This window comes from Thamnophis sirtalis, unplaced genomic scaffold, assembly GCF_051295495.1.
Source record: "Thamnophis sirtalis isolate CommonGarterSnake01/CBP01778 unplaced genomic scaffold, rThaSir2_p1.2 scaffold_8, whole genome shotgun sequence".
Classification (NCBI taxonomy): Eukaryota; Metazoa; Chordata; class Lepidosauria; order Squamata; family Natricidae; genus Thamnophis; species Thamnophis sirtalis.
In genome coordinates this window covers 80,239,513-80,253,779 of record NW_028261388.1, presented here as the reverse complement: position 1 = coordinate 80,253,779, position 14,267 = coordinate 80,239,513, and the positions used below count along the sequence as shown (strand labels likewise).

At 42.7% G+C, this 14,267-nt stretch overlaps 1 protein-coding gene across 2 annotated transcripts in view; it reads right to left on the bottom strand.

Moving 5' to 3' along the window:
• TRIO (trio Rho guanine nucleotide exchange factor) overlaps positions 1–14,267 on the bottom strand; it is a 279,954-nt gene that overhangs the window by 101,790 nt on the left and 163,897 nt on the right. For both annotated transcript variants that reach the window (XM_087721977.1, XM_087721979.1), the window contains exons 19-25: positions 9,609–9,723; positions 9,379–9,494; positions 7,318–7,440; positions 4,852–5,046; positions 4,580–4,695; positions 3,627–3,693; positions 2,387–2,496 (exon numbers count right to left, since the gene is read on the bottom strand). In XM_087721977.1, coding sequence (XP_087578103.1) covers positions 2,387–2,496; positions 3,627–3,693; positions 4,580–4,695; positions 4,852–5,046; positions 7,318–7,440; positions 9,379–9,494; positions 9,609–9,723 — 842 coding nt within the window. The remainder of the gene's footprint in view (positions 1–2,386; positions 2,497–3,626; positions 3,694–4,579; positions 4,696–4,851; positions 5,047–7,317; positions 7,441–9,378; positions 9,495–9,608; positions 9,724–14,267) is intronic.

Below are 14,267 nucleotides of genomic sequence, written 5' to 3'. Positions count from 1 at the left end.
CAAAATTTTATTTCAAATTTATTTGGACTGGTATCTTTTTAAAATCAAAGTTTTATATCACCCTTTTGCTGTTTTTTCCAGATTTTTTTTATATTCCTTATATTTGTACTTAAAACTTCTTTCCTTAAGGATTGAAGAAAACTCACCTATGTCAGGTAGGCCCCAAAATAAGAATAACATATGGTGATTCTTCCAAGCTGACTTTATTGTTCCCACACTTATATACAGAATCTTGCCAGGCTAAATACTCTACTCTCTATATCTACCATATACTCTGAGAAACATTAAGGAGGTGCTATCTTCACCCTTTCACACAAAATATCTGGACTGAACTATTTCTTATTCCTCTGGAATGTATCCCTTCTTTCCTTGGAATCCAGCCTACTATATTCCATCACATCCAGTTCTGTAAAACCTGTAGGCCCAAAGATTCCCGATAGATGGAAAGCAGTTAACAAGCAATTTCCAAAAGTGATTAGAGAAGAAAGTATGCAAACTCATAGTTGTTTCAAAGACAGTTTGAGCAAGATGTTTATTGGCCCTCATCTTCCAGAGCTTTAAAACTAGGGTAAACTGCTGTCTTGGGATCTCTGCCTGGAGTGCTTGTGGGTGACTTCAATCCTCTCTTTTGTCTGGAGAGGAATTACAAAAAACCTGCTGGCTCTTTATCCTGCAACAATCAGCAGCGCCACAAAATCAGTCTACCCTTTCTTCCCTGAAATCGACCGTTGACTTACCTGAACGGTCCTTCTATGTGCGCTGCGAGGGGAATCCAAGCATGGGTTAACTTTGGAATCCAAGCATGGGTTAACTTTGCCCATTAGCCTAGAGACTGAGTTATGTAAATGTTGACCACGCCTCCTCTGACTGGATGGGTCAGTTTTTTAACTCAGTCCAGCCTGACGAGACGTATATCAATTCTCTCTCTAGTATAATTGACAAATTACTCAGGATCCTTGGATTCAGCTTTACTTTTCTGGAGGAGGAAACGGCGATTAGTAAGAGATCTTTCAGCAGGGAGTAGAGAGACGACAGTTTGCTGTCAGTCACGGCACTCGCCGCACTGCTCTGCCTCCGGAGCTCTAGCAGCCGGGGATTTCGACGGCCCTGTCCGAACCGCCCATCGACATTACAGCCACGATCAAGTTCTAATGACTTAAGATGTGGTTGGACACTCATTGATCTCTTTTATGCCTCAACATCTTTTCCACATAATAGTTGCAATATAAAAAATAAAATTCCCTTCATTACGTATTTAGAACTGATGTAGCCATAATTCTAAGCATAACTATTGGGCAATATATGTAATGTAGAGATTTTTCACGTAAGGAAATTTTGAACTACCTGATGTTCACATGGACTAGTGAGACAAATTCAAAGGAGATGACTGTGCATGGAGCTCAGAATTACAACAGTTGGGGGCTTTAGAGAGCAAGACAATGGCTTTTTCCCATCTTGGGAACTCTATGTGGGCACATTTATGTATTAAATAAGACTTTTGCAAACCAAGCATTGCGTTTTGCAGGTATGCCCGCAGGCTGGTTGTAATAGATTTTTCATCCGTTACTTATTCACAGCAAATTTTAAGACTCCACAAATATTAACAGAGAAAAAGGATGCAGTGTATCAAATTAGGGATCCTTACTAAGGGAAGGAAATTTGGTGCGGGAGACACTACAGAATAATTTTTATGTGCATCTAGTGAGTCTGGAGCTTCAAATAAATCCTGAATTCAGACTATGTGATCTCGTAAGTCTGAATTAAGGCTTTAATGCTATTCTCAGATCCTATTTATGTGCCGAGGTGGCGCAGTGGTTAGAGTGCAGCACTGCAGGCTACTTCAGCTGACTGCAGTTCTGCAGTTCGGCTGTTCAAATCTCACCGGCTCAGGGTTGACTCAGCCTTCCATCCTTCCGAGGTGGGTAAAATGAGGACCCGGATTGTTGTTGGGGGCGATATGCTGACTCTGTAAACCGCTTAGAGAGGGCTGAAAGCCCTATGAAGCGGTATATAAGTCTAACTGCTATTGCTAATTAGCATTATCAGTCATCTCACAGATAAAAGCCGATGTGTTCTATTTATCAGTTTTATGTATTATGCAGCAAAACCCAAGCAACTCATTGTCTTGGGTGGCTGAACAACCTAGATCAGCCTATTTACATGAAATTTCCGGACCAAAATAAAGCAAGCCCATTTTAAGATCTACTTAAATAGAGAACCAGAACAAAACAGTGCTAATTCTGAAAATTGTCAAGCTCCACTCATTGAACCTTCAACCTGCAGTAGCAAAATAAAAAACATACATTCATTTAATATATCAGAAAACATTAGATCACTCTTTTTTCTTCTTCTAAAAGCAGGGTCATGGGTGACACCCTTCACTCACTTGTTATGGAATTCATAGATCTCCTGCATGTTTCCAAAAATGATGTGCTCTTTGTTGACAATACCCGGTGGGATCTCTTCAACACCACTCGTTATTTCCCAGAGATACGTCTGGTTAAAAAAAATAAAGGAGGTGGAGCAAAGTTGACTTAACAATTATCTAGATATACCGTATATACTCAAGTATAAGCCGAGTTTTTCAGCCCACTTTTTGGGCTGAAAAAAGCCGCCTCGGCTTATACTCGAGTCAATGAAAAATTTGCCCGAAATGGAGGAGAAAAAGGGGCGGGGCCGTGCCGCTGGGTGACGCTCGTGAATGGCCCGGTGCCCCTGTGAGTTTCCCCTCCCTCTGTGTCAGTTTGCCGCGCAGCGCGCACCGCACCATCCCCCCTCCTCACGTTCTAATGTAATGCAGGGCTGTCTTACGATTCCCCTTCCTCCCCCTCCTGCCGCTCTGCAACGATGTCCCACCTCCTCCTTGTTATGGCAAGCAGCCACATAGCGATGTCCCACCTCCTCTGGTACAGTGATCCAATGATAGGAATCACTGTGCCGTGTGTCATAGGAGGCGGGACATCGCTCCCGCGGCTGCACAGGACATCATTACCGGTAGCTGCTGCATTTCCCACCCTAGGCTTATACTCGAGTCAATAACTTTTCCAGTTTTTTGTGGTAAAAGTAGGTGCCTCGGCTTATATTCGGGTCGGCCTATACTCGAGTATATACGGTAACCAACCATCCTCAAACTAATATATTCAAAATCATATGGGACTTTATAAAATGTCTATTTCAGATTTGTATAATACTATTCTTTGGTATTACAATCATGAGATCCTAATAAGTGCAACATGTCAACGAAAAACCAACAGTCTAAAACCAAACCCTGAAATACAGAAGAGAGGAGTTTTTGTTCAGAGAGAATGAGCCAGTTCTCGAATGTGACAGTGGAAGCAATAACAGAACATTATCCTTTCAGCAAAACAATAAAAGCTTAACCAAAGCAGCAACCAGTTCATTGTGCCTGAAAATGAACAGATATGCTATTGTCCCTGTTCAATCAACGTAGGAATGTTTAAAGAGCAAAACAAGAAGCTGATCGCGATTCTTGATTTAATTGACAAACACGCCTACTTCTGATACAGCACTGCACAGCTCTATGGTTACAGATCATACAATATGGCAGTGGGGGGGGGGAGGAATCTATTTGAGAGCCCACATTTAGCTTGAAAGCAAGAACTTACATCCATACATTCCCGGAGATCTCTTACATAAGCCTTCTCTGTCTGGATAAGCTCTGCCATGATGAACCTTTCCATACACAAGAGAGAGAGAGAGAGAGAGAAACTTTAGACTATTCGTTTCATCCTATATCATTCTGAACAAAAATTAGGTACACGGCAAGGATTTAACATAGTAAAATGAGCTGAAGAGCACAAGTGGATGAGAACTGCAACTAGAAAAAAATGTGGACTATTAAGGTCAGTAAAAATGATAATAAAATGTTTTAACATGGCTTTTGCATAAGTAAATATTGTCTCATCCTGGAAGCATTCTGTCCTCTAATTTAATCTTTGCTTTAAGTAGTGGCTAAAGGAAGCAATAAAAATACTGAATAAAATTAAAGGAAAGGTGCATTTGCTGATTCTTATTTGTTGTTGAAACTTAGAAAAAAATTATAGATTCATTTTTTTTGGACGTCCAAGAGATCAGCCTATTTTAAAATGCCTTGAAAGGAAAGGTGCATTTGCTGATTCTTATTTCTTGTTGAATCTTAGAAAAAAAAATTCTAGATTCATTTTTTTGGGACGTTCAAGAGATCAGCCTATTTTAAAATGCCTTGCCTCCGACTTATCAAATAGCAATGCACAATTTAAAATCCACATTCTCGTTTTCTTTTTTAACATATAGGGTCATTGCTGAGAAGTAGAAATGGACAAATGGAAAAGACGGTTGGGGGGGAAAGGACACATCGTATATTTTGGCATGGACCAAAACTACCACGTGTTACTTTTCCCCTTCATTGTTTAATGCACATAATTTACATAAATGTAAAAAAGAATGTTTGGGTGACATATTAATGAGACGTTGGCTGGGGCTATGAATGCACAACATCCTAACTAAATAGATAACAATTACAACACGTCCAAAGCATGGATAAACATGCATTATGTTAGGAGGGGAACAAATGATTTACTCTTTCCTGCGTGCAGACTTCCTCTTTTCCTCATTAAGTTCATGAGCAGCATCTCTCAGCTTCACCTCTGACCCAGGGAGACTGGCTGGGATTATATCCAGTTGCAAGCTTTTGCTCTGAATTAAAGGAAGGGAAGATGACATCAAAATTAGTGAAGAGAAGGAGAAACCAACACAAAAAAGGGGTTCTATCTAGACAGAAACTCTAGAAGCCAGATTAAGTCATTCTTTGTCACTTTGAGGCAAAATAAAAATTAAACATTCAACACTCACCGATTTATTGGAATCCGAAGAAATCCCTAGAGCTTTCTCTAAAGAGGTCCTGTATTTTTCCATACGCAGAGAGAAGTCTCTGTATCGTTTGTCCACGGCTGTGACACATTTTTTAATCTCTGCTGCATGGGCATGCCCCTTTTCACAAAAGCCATCCGCTAGCTGTATCAACAACTTCACCCGCTCTTTGGTTTGCTATAGGATAGACGAAAGATGGGAAGGCAGTCAGAAAGAGTGGACATTCAGTGCCTCTAATGGATAACAGCCTTTTCACGCTATAAATAGAAGATAATATTCTGTTTCCATGCTAACGGCTTTTTGGTACTTGAACAGAATTATCAGGATCATTGCAACATTTTTTACATTTCTAGCTTTTAGGGTTCTGCAAAGTAAGGATAGCATCGTGCACTGACACTACTAGTGTGTCTGGGGATTGTCTAACCATCCAGAAAACACAAGTTTGGGGAAACATGCCTCATCATGTTAAAAACCCAATTTATAATACCACACGTCACTGATAAAGAACTCAAGAAGTTCCAGTCTTTATAGGAGCAGAGAGTTTGGTAACGTATATGGTATTAAAAGAGTAATGTTAACATTAACAGACCTATTGTCCCCTACAGCGTGGGTGTAAAGACTGTGTCACAGATTCTGTTGGGATGTATCCAGTGGTGGGATTCAAATAATTTAACAACCGGTTCTCTGCCCTAATGACCATCTGGATAGGCGTGGCTTGGTGGTCATGTGACTGGGCGGTCGTGGCCAACTCAACGTCACTCACGTTGATGGGCGCTTCGCCTTAGCTGTTACAATGTAATAAGGGTTAACTGGAAAAGCAGTTTCTGTAAGCGAGGACGATAAAGATTAGGCTAGAAACAACACCAGAATGTTTCCTTCCTGCCTTCCTTACAGGATTAGCCCTCAAAAGTGGAAAAAAAACAAAATAAGATTTCTTCCAACAACTGGTTCTCCGAACTGCTTAGAAAGTTAACAACCGGTTCTCCCGGATAGGTGCGAACTGGCTGAATCCCACCACTGGATGTATCACTCTAGATGGGATTGACGATCAGATGAAGGCTAGCAGAAAGGAAATCTGATTAGTATTAGGCTGATAAAAGTATGATCTACGTATAGGAGGCAGGGGGTCTTCCACATTTATTTCATTTTATTATAAATAAAATGAGCACTCCGCTTAGAGCAGGGGTGTCAAACTCAAGGGTCATGTGCCACCCTCCCAGGCTCTGTTTTCAGCTACAAGGATCTCCTGCAGCCCTCTGCCAGCGAATACGCCCCCTCCCTCCCAAGCTCCATTTTCGCTGGTAGAGGGCTACAAGAAGCTGTTGTGGCTGAAAATGGGGCCAGGGGGGAACACGCTCCCCCCTGTCTCCATTTTCGCTGGCAGGGGGCTAGCAAAACAAACTAAAACAAAACAAAAGGAGAAATGTTTCCCCTTTTGCAGAAAGGGAAAGACAGAGAAAAAGAAGGAAAGATAGCAAGGAAGGAAGGAAAGGGAAAAGCAAGGAAAGAAAGAAAAAGCAAGGAAAGAAAAAGAAGGAAAGGGGAAGGAAGAAGAAAGGAGAAGGAAGGAAGGAAGGAAGGAAGGAAGGAAGGAAGGAAGGAAGGAAGGAAGGAAGGAAGGAAGGAAGGAAGGAGATTATAATGAAAGTGGGGTGGTCTGAGAGAAGTCCTGCCTTAGCACTTGGCCATCACAAGTGCTCCCGACACGAGTGATGTAGAGCTGGCCATGCTCCCTGGTCATGTCCCTCAAAAGTTTTAAGGCAGCCGGTACTAACTGACCTCCACCTGTATAAAAGAAATGTTTGATTGCATTTGTAGGACCTATTGGCTGCTTGCAATGTGTGATCCAGGTGTGCCTTCCATGTCCCTTGCGAGTGGAAAACCACCCCAAGGTAACTAAATGTTTTAACCTGTTCCAAACTACGTCCTTCCATTTTCCAGGAGTATTGGCTAGGTTTTTTAGCAAAAACTAAAATTTTTGATTTATCGAAGTTAAGGACCAGCTTGTTTTGCCTGCAATAGCTGAGTGTTGAGTGTTTCAAAGGCATCTTTGGTTTGCGTTAAAACAACTTCAACACACGCAATGTTCTGATTGCACCACAAACGCAGTAGTCATCCTTACCTTTCACAGAGGCTCTGAGTTTTATAAATAGGAGCATGATAGTCTAGAATAATCATATCCAAGGACCAGTGGTGGGTTTCAAAAAATTTTGGAACCTCTTCTGTAGGTGTGGCCTGCTTTCCGGGTCCACTGGTGGAACCTCTTCTAACCGGTTCGGTAGATTTGACGAACCGGTTCTACCGAATAGGTGTGAACTGGTAGGAACCCACCTCTGACCGTATGGCATGGGAGATGGATTTAACCCACTTTTTCCAAACTGGGTCCAAATTGGTATCTTTTTCAAGTGATATGACAGAAAACCTAAATATCTACAGTTTTACATTTACCTTTGCAGTTATCTGGAATTCTTCGTGTTCTTTCAACAGCTCTTGAGTATGCTGGATACTAGAGCCAGTGGAGGTGTGTGTGGATAAATAAAACTCTCCATTATCATGGATCCATTCAAGAGCCTAAGAAGACAAATGAAGAAGAAAAATTAAATAACTTCTAGGAGAAACAACCTGACCATTTCCCAACAATAGATTATTTATTCAAATTCTGGTTTTTTTTTGTCTTGTCCTTTTTCTCCCTTGCATCATTCAAAAATATTCAAATTATATTTTTGTCACAATCTGGAAGTATTTTTTCTCAAGACAAAATATTGTAATGATCTCAACCGAGTTTACTTCTAAGTAATTACCTTTAGGGCTGTTATGCCGCCCCCCCCCCCACACACACCCAACATAAAAGATGAGATATTAATCTTTACAAAATTCTCAGTGAACAGCCTATTTCATTAGTTGTGATGCCAAACCAAAACAGAATATACTAGTATACAGAAAATTATACAGAAAAAGGTGGCACAGTGGTTAGGGTGCAGTACTGCAGGCCACTTCAGCTGACCGTTATCTGCAGTTCAGCGGTTCAAATCTCACCGGCTCAGGGTTGACTCAGCCTTCCATCCTTCCGAGGTGGGTAAAATGAGGACCCAGACTGTGGGGGCGATATGCTGACCCTGTAAACCGCTTAGAGAGGGCTGAAAGCCCTATGAAGCGGTATATAAGTCTAACTGTTATTGCTAAAAACAGCTGAACACAATTACAGTGTAACTGAAGTGCAATACAAGTAACCGGAAAGTGATTTGGACAAAAAATAATCACTGAAATCAACCATTGTTCATTAGTTGATAAATTCTCAATAAGCACAGCAATATCCTACCTAGCTGACTGATGACTGAAGTCTGCCTGTTATGGTCAAATGTCATGATGGTCATAAAAACCAACCCAATGTTACATTTTTTGTGCCACTTGTTAAGTGAATGACTTGTTAAGCCAATTATCTCCAATAGACCGATCAGATCCCACAGATTAGGCCTCCTCCGAATTCCATCCGCCGGCCAATGCCAACTGGCGACTACCCGGAGGAGAGCCTTCTCTGTGGCTGCTCCGACCCTCTGGAACGAGCTCCCCGTGGAGATTCGAACCCTCACCACCCTCCAGGCCTTCCGCAAAGCCCTTAAAACCTGGCTGTTCCGACAGGCCTGGGGCTAAAGAGCTTTTGCCCCCCTCCTCGAATGGTATGGTTGTTGTGTGTTTTAATTGTGTATTGTTATGTTCGTCTTTTTATCCCCTGTTTGTACCCCCTTCCCTGACTGAATTGTGAGCCGCCCTGAGTCCCCTTCAGGGAAAAGGGCGGCATATAAATGTAATAAATCCAAATCCAAATCCAAATCCAAGAGGTCATAAGTGCAAACACTTTGTTTGCTACGGGTGTGATTTTGCTGAAAATTGGAATTTTCAATGGATAGATAGAGGTAAACAGTCCTGCATTTTTATGCAGGAGAGAAGGATGGTTGTGTGTGTGTGATTGATCTGTGACTGCATCTCTAATATTGCTATGAATCTATAGAATGGAAGGAGGTCTGGTGATTTTCTCTTGTTGTTTTTTCTTTTGTGTTGCACAGAATGCCAAAAGGTATTCCCCAAACTTTCATTTTTCTTGACAAGGAATCTGGGAGGAAGTTAGCAATAGCAATAGCAGTTAGACTTATATACCGCTTCATAGGGCTTTCAGCCCTCTCTAAGCGGTTTACAGAGTCAGCATATCGCCCCCAACAACAATCCGGCTCCTCATTTCACCCACCTCGGACTGATGGAAGGCTGAGTCAACCTTGAGCCGGTGAGATTTGAACAGCCGAACTGCAGTCAGCTGAAGTAGCCTGCAGTGCTGCATTTAACCACTGCGCCACCTCGGCTCTTGTTGGAGTTCGGGGGGGGGGGGGAGACATATTTGAGAAAACCGTAGTGACATAATGTTTGGTTGGTTATTTTTGAATGACAGCTGGAAGAAGAGTTCTAAGCTATATGGACATCCCAACTCAACTATTATCAATGAAGACAGTTCCTGACCTGTTTAGCGCTTCTTTCAAAGACTACATATTGCTGGCATTGGTCAAGCCGTCGTTTTCTCATCGTCCAGTAGTGTAGGACACGATTTTCTCGCTGGAAAAGCTCATTCAGGATATCTGCCAGGTGAGACATTATTAAAGGACATATTATGCACAAACGTATAATTTAAGCACTTTTAACGATAAACATACACAATGTTTGCAAATATTAATAAAAGACCCAAAACTCACTTTTGACCTGCTGTTCAGGGGCCTTGATGTGAGTCACCATCCCTGGCATATTTACACTATTTCTGTGCAGGTATTTCAGGAACACATCTGCGTTTCTCCGAGCCAACGTGCAAGCCTACAAGGGGACAGATGCATCAACCGAAAAGGATCAAAATAATGCAGACATCGTTATTCTGAATCATTGAGAAAATATTTATTTAAGCAAACGATGGGACTGTTGAAGGAAAACAACTTTATAACAGCACCGCATGCTTATGCCTTTGCATGCTGCCTTTTATTATTTTTACAAATAACTCCAGGCGCAAAGAAATCCAACACACTTTCCTTGTCCTTATTTGCTCCACAACAACAACATCAGGTGGGTTGGTCGGAGAGCGAGTGACTAGCCCAAAGTCACCCAGCTGGTTTCATAGTTAAGGCAGGACATGAACTCATCATCTTTCTCTTTATAGCTTGAGGCCTTAACCACTAGACCAGGGGTATCAAACTTGATTTCACTGAGGGCCGCATCAGGGTTGTGTTTGACCGGGGGCGGGGAGGGGGGCAGCTCGACATCACTTGTGTGATCAAATGCCACTTTTGCTAGTAATTTGTTTTGCTAGCGCTCTTCATAATGGTTGGCAGGTAGCCCTCCCAGGCTCTATTTTTGCCTGGGATGGCCTCCTGAAGCCCTCTACCAGCGAAACCGGAGCCCATCCGGGCTGTGCACGGCCCCCACAATCTCTGTTTTCACTGGCAGAGGGCTGCAGGAGGCCGTCGCAGCCGAAAAGGGAGCCCAGGAGGGCCACGTATGACCCTTATGAGCTCCATTTTCAGTGGCAAAGGCACCGTGGGCCAGTCCTTCGCTGTTTCCAGGGCAGCCCTGCAGGCCAGATCGAAAGCACCCCATGGGCTGGATTCGGCCCATGGGCCTTGAGTTTGATACCCCTGCACTAGAACATACTGGTTTTCTTATTACGCATATTTTTGCTAACATCTACAATTTGCCAGTCAGGCAAGAGAACATTAATACATTGGCTACAGCATACAAGACACATAGAGGAGAGAGAGAGGGAGGGAGGGAGAGAGAGATGGAGAGTGAGGGGGAGAGAGAGGGAGGGAGGGAGAGAGGGAGGGAGAGGGAGGGAGGGAGAGAGAGAGGGAGGGAGGAGCAGGAGGGAGAGGGAGGGAGAGAGGGAGGGAGAGGGAGAGAGAGGGAGGGAGAGATGGAGATAGAGAGTGAGGGGGAGAGAGAGGGAGAGAGGGACAGAGACGGGAGAGAGGGAGGGAGGGAGAGAGAGGGAGGGAGAGAGAGAGGGAGGGAGGAGAGGGAGGGGGGACAGAGGGAGAGAGAGAGGGAGAGAGAGGGAGGAGAGAGAGGGAGAGAGAGGGAGAGGGAGAGAGAGGGAGGGAGAGATGGAGAGGGAGGGGCAGAGAGAGGGAGGGATGGAGAGAGGGAGAGAGAGGGGGAGAGAGAGGGAGAGTGGGAGGGAGAGGGAGGGAGAGAGGGAGGGAGGGAGAGTGAGAGAGGGAGGGAGAGAGAGGGAGAGAGAGAGAGAGGAGAGAGAGAGAGGGAGGAGAGAGGGAGAGAGAGAGGGGAGGGAGGGAGCGGGAGAGACTTATTATTTCAATAGGGTCAGTTTATAAACAGCAAGAATAGTAAGAATACTAATACAGAAGATTCAGAGTTCATTGCACAGAACAGTGTTTCCCAATCATGGCAACTTCCAGATGAGTAGATTTTACATCCCTGAATTCTCTGTAATGGCCAGACTAGCTGAGAAATTCTGGGACTAAAGATCGACATCTCTGAAGGTTAGGAAACATGAGCACAGAGGAACAAAACTATAAAAACATCAAAACATATTTTAACGTAGTCAAACTAAATAATTTAAGTGCCAACATGGCATACATAGCCAGCTAAAACTGCATCAAAATTAATCTTTTCAAACTAAAACTGCCAATAAGAATCGACTGGCATCGACGGAACGTACCAAGGTAAGAAAGTTGTAATCATCCAGGATAAGAGTTTGATATGAGTCATTTTTTGAGTAATCTTTTTAATACTCTTCCGAAAAAAAACAGTTCAAATATTTGATGTCCTCTATTTGATGCCTCTTTTATACACAAAAGAGCAGCTGCTGAAATCGTGACCAACTTCACAGTTATGGCTTTCTTAATAATTTTAGTACATTTCGTTTCTTCTCCGAGATTCTTTATAGGCGTATTGAATGTGCTAATTCAGTGTTTCTCAACCTTGGCAACTTGAAGATGTCCGGACTTCAACTCCCAGAATTCCCCAGCCAGCGTTTGCTGGCTGGGGAATTCTGGGAGTTGAAGTCCAGACATCTTCAAGTTGCCAAGGTTGAGAAACACTGTGCTAATTCACCTCCATTGTATCAACAAAGACATTCTTCTTACTCAAATCTAATGTTAGATCTATACTCAGAATTGGTACATAGATTCCGTGGATCTAAATACCTAATTCTAGCAGAAAGTTTATTTTTAAAAGGAGGGAATGATGGTGACAGTTGAATTTAACGACTCTGAAGGTTCTTATCCTCCATTCAACTAGGGAATAAAAATGACCATATTAAATGTGTATGCCACGCTGGATACCTTACAACAAACAGTATTTCTGATTTATCATAAACTCTTGTCGGAATAAAAGATTCTTTTGTTATTCCTTTTTGAAATCTTTTATATAGAGCCAGATATTATTTTGTGCAGTGTTTCCTGAGCCGTTCAAAACTATGGCACAAATGATAACGCTACAGAACTAATATTTTTAATTAGGAATCTCTATTTAAAAGTAGGCTCCGTCCACTGCCCTTCTTATGGATTTTTTAAAAATTCTCCAGTGGTTTCCCATCCATAAACTAACCAGTCTGGGTCTGTTTTATCTTTTTTTAAAGATCAGTCTAGTTTTGTGCAATGCTATCATCTCTCGTAAAGATAATTCAAAATGTTTTTTTTTAAATAACTAAAGGACTGCAGGTAGTTAAAATAAAGGGTTTTTTTTCTGGAAGATTAGCCAAACCAATGTGACAATAGTTGCAAAGTCTTTTTTTCAGCCTACTTTTTGCAGCTTTGAGCCACAGCTGAGAGCAACTTTTGCATCTCATTTGGAAACAATAGCAATAGCAATAGCAGTTAGACTTATATACCGCTTCATAGGGCTTTCAGCCCTCTCTAAGCGGTTTACAGAGTCAGCATATTGCCCCCAACAACAATCCGGGTCCCCAGTTTACCCACCTCGGAAGGATGGAAGGCTGAGTCAACCCTGAGCCGGTGAGATTTGAACAGCCGAACTGCAGTCAGCTGAAGTAGCCTGCAGTGCTGCATTTAACCACTGCGTCACCTCGGACCCCGAGTATGGAGGAAGAATGGAGAGGCCAATCAAGCACAGTAATCCCACGGTCATTGAACCAGGTTTTAGTGCTTTTGGCAAAAGTTGCTCTCATCAGAAAAGAGGAGTTTGGACCACTGAGCAATAGGACTTTGGACCACTGTGCTTCATTAAGACCAGGGTCAACACAGCCGTCTACCAGGAGATTTTGGAGCACTTCATGCTCCCTTCCGCAGACGAGCTTTATGGGGATGCTGACTTCATTTTCCAGCTGCCCACACTGCCAAAAGCACCAAAACCTGGTTCAATGACCCCCCCCCCTCCCTGATTTGATTTGTTAGATGCCCTGAGTCCCCTTCGGGGGAAAAGGGCGGCATATAAATATAATAAATGGAAATGGAATGGATTACTGTGCTTGATTGGCCAGCAAACTCATGTGACCTGAACCCCATAGAGAATCTATGGGGCATTGCCAAGAGAAAGATGAGAGACATGAGACCGAACAATGCAGAAGAGCTGAAGGCCGCTATTGAAGCATCCTGGTCTTCTATAACACCTCAGCAGTGCCACAGGCTGATAGCTTCCATGCCACGCCGCATTGAGGCAGTAATTGCTGCAAAAGGGGCCCAAACCAAGTTCTGAGTACATATACATGCTTAGACTTTTCAGAGGTCCGATATTGTTCTTTGTACAATCCTTGTTTTATTGATTGCATGTAATATTCTAATTTTCTGAGATGGTGGATTTGGGGTTTTCATGAGCTGCACGCCATAATCATCCCAATTATGACAAATCACAGCTTGAACTATCTTGCTTAGATAAGATAGATGTAATCTTATGTCATATATTGGTTTCACCTTTTAAGTTGCATTACTGAAATAAATGAACTTTTGCACCATATTCTAATTTTTCGAGTCTCACCTGTATATTCTTGCCACGAAGGGCTAAGGCAACTAAAAATTATTTTTCCATTTCCAAACAAGACTCTTTCTTCCTTCCTTCTTATTCTGTAATCTTTCCAATTTTCAATCCTCATTTTTCCTGCTCTTTCCTCAATTAAAAACAAGTAGTTGTTCCCACTCTAAGTAATTCAGCACACATGTATAAAACTGTACTAGAAAACTGCTTAGAAGAACAGGTGCAGTTGTATGCTGTGCCTATCCCCCTTGACCAGGGGTATCAAACTCACGTTGTCATGGTGGCGTCATGTGACATATCAAGACTTTCCCCCACTTCGCTAAACTCGGCGTGGGTCAGCAGAAGATACCGAGCACACAAGGCCAAGGATCCTTCATTAGGCTCTGGATGTGCAAGAATTATGACTAATAAAA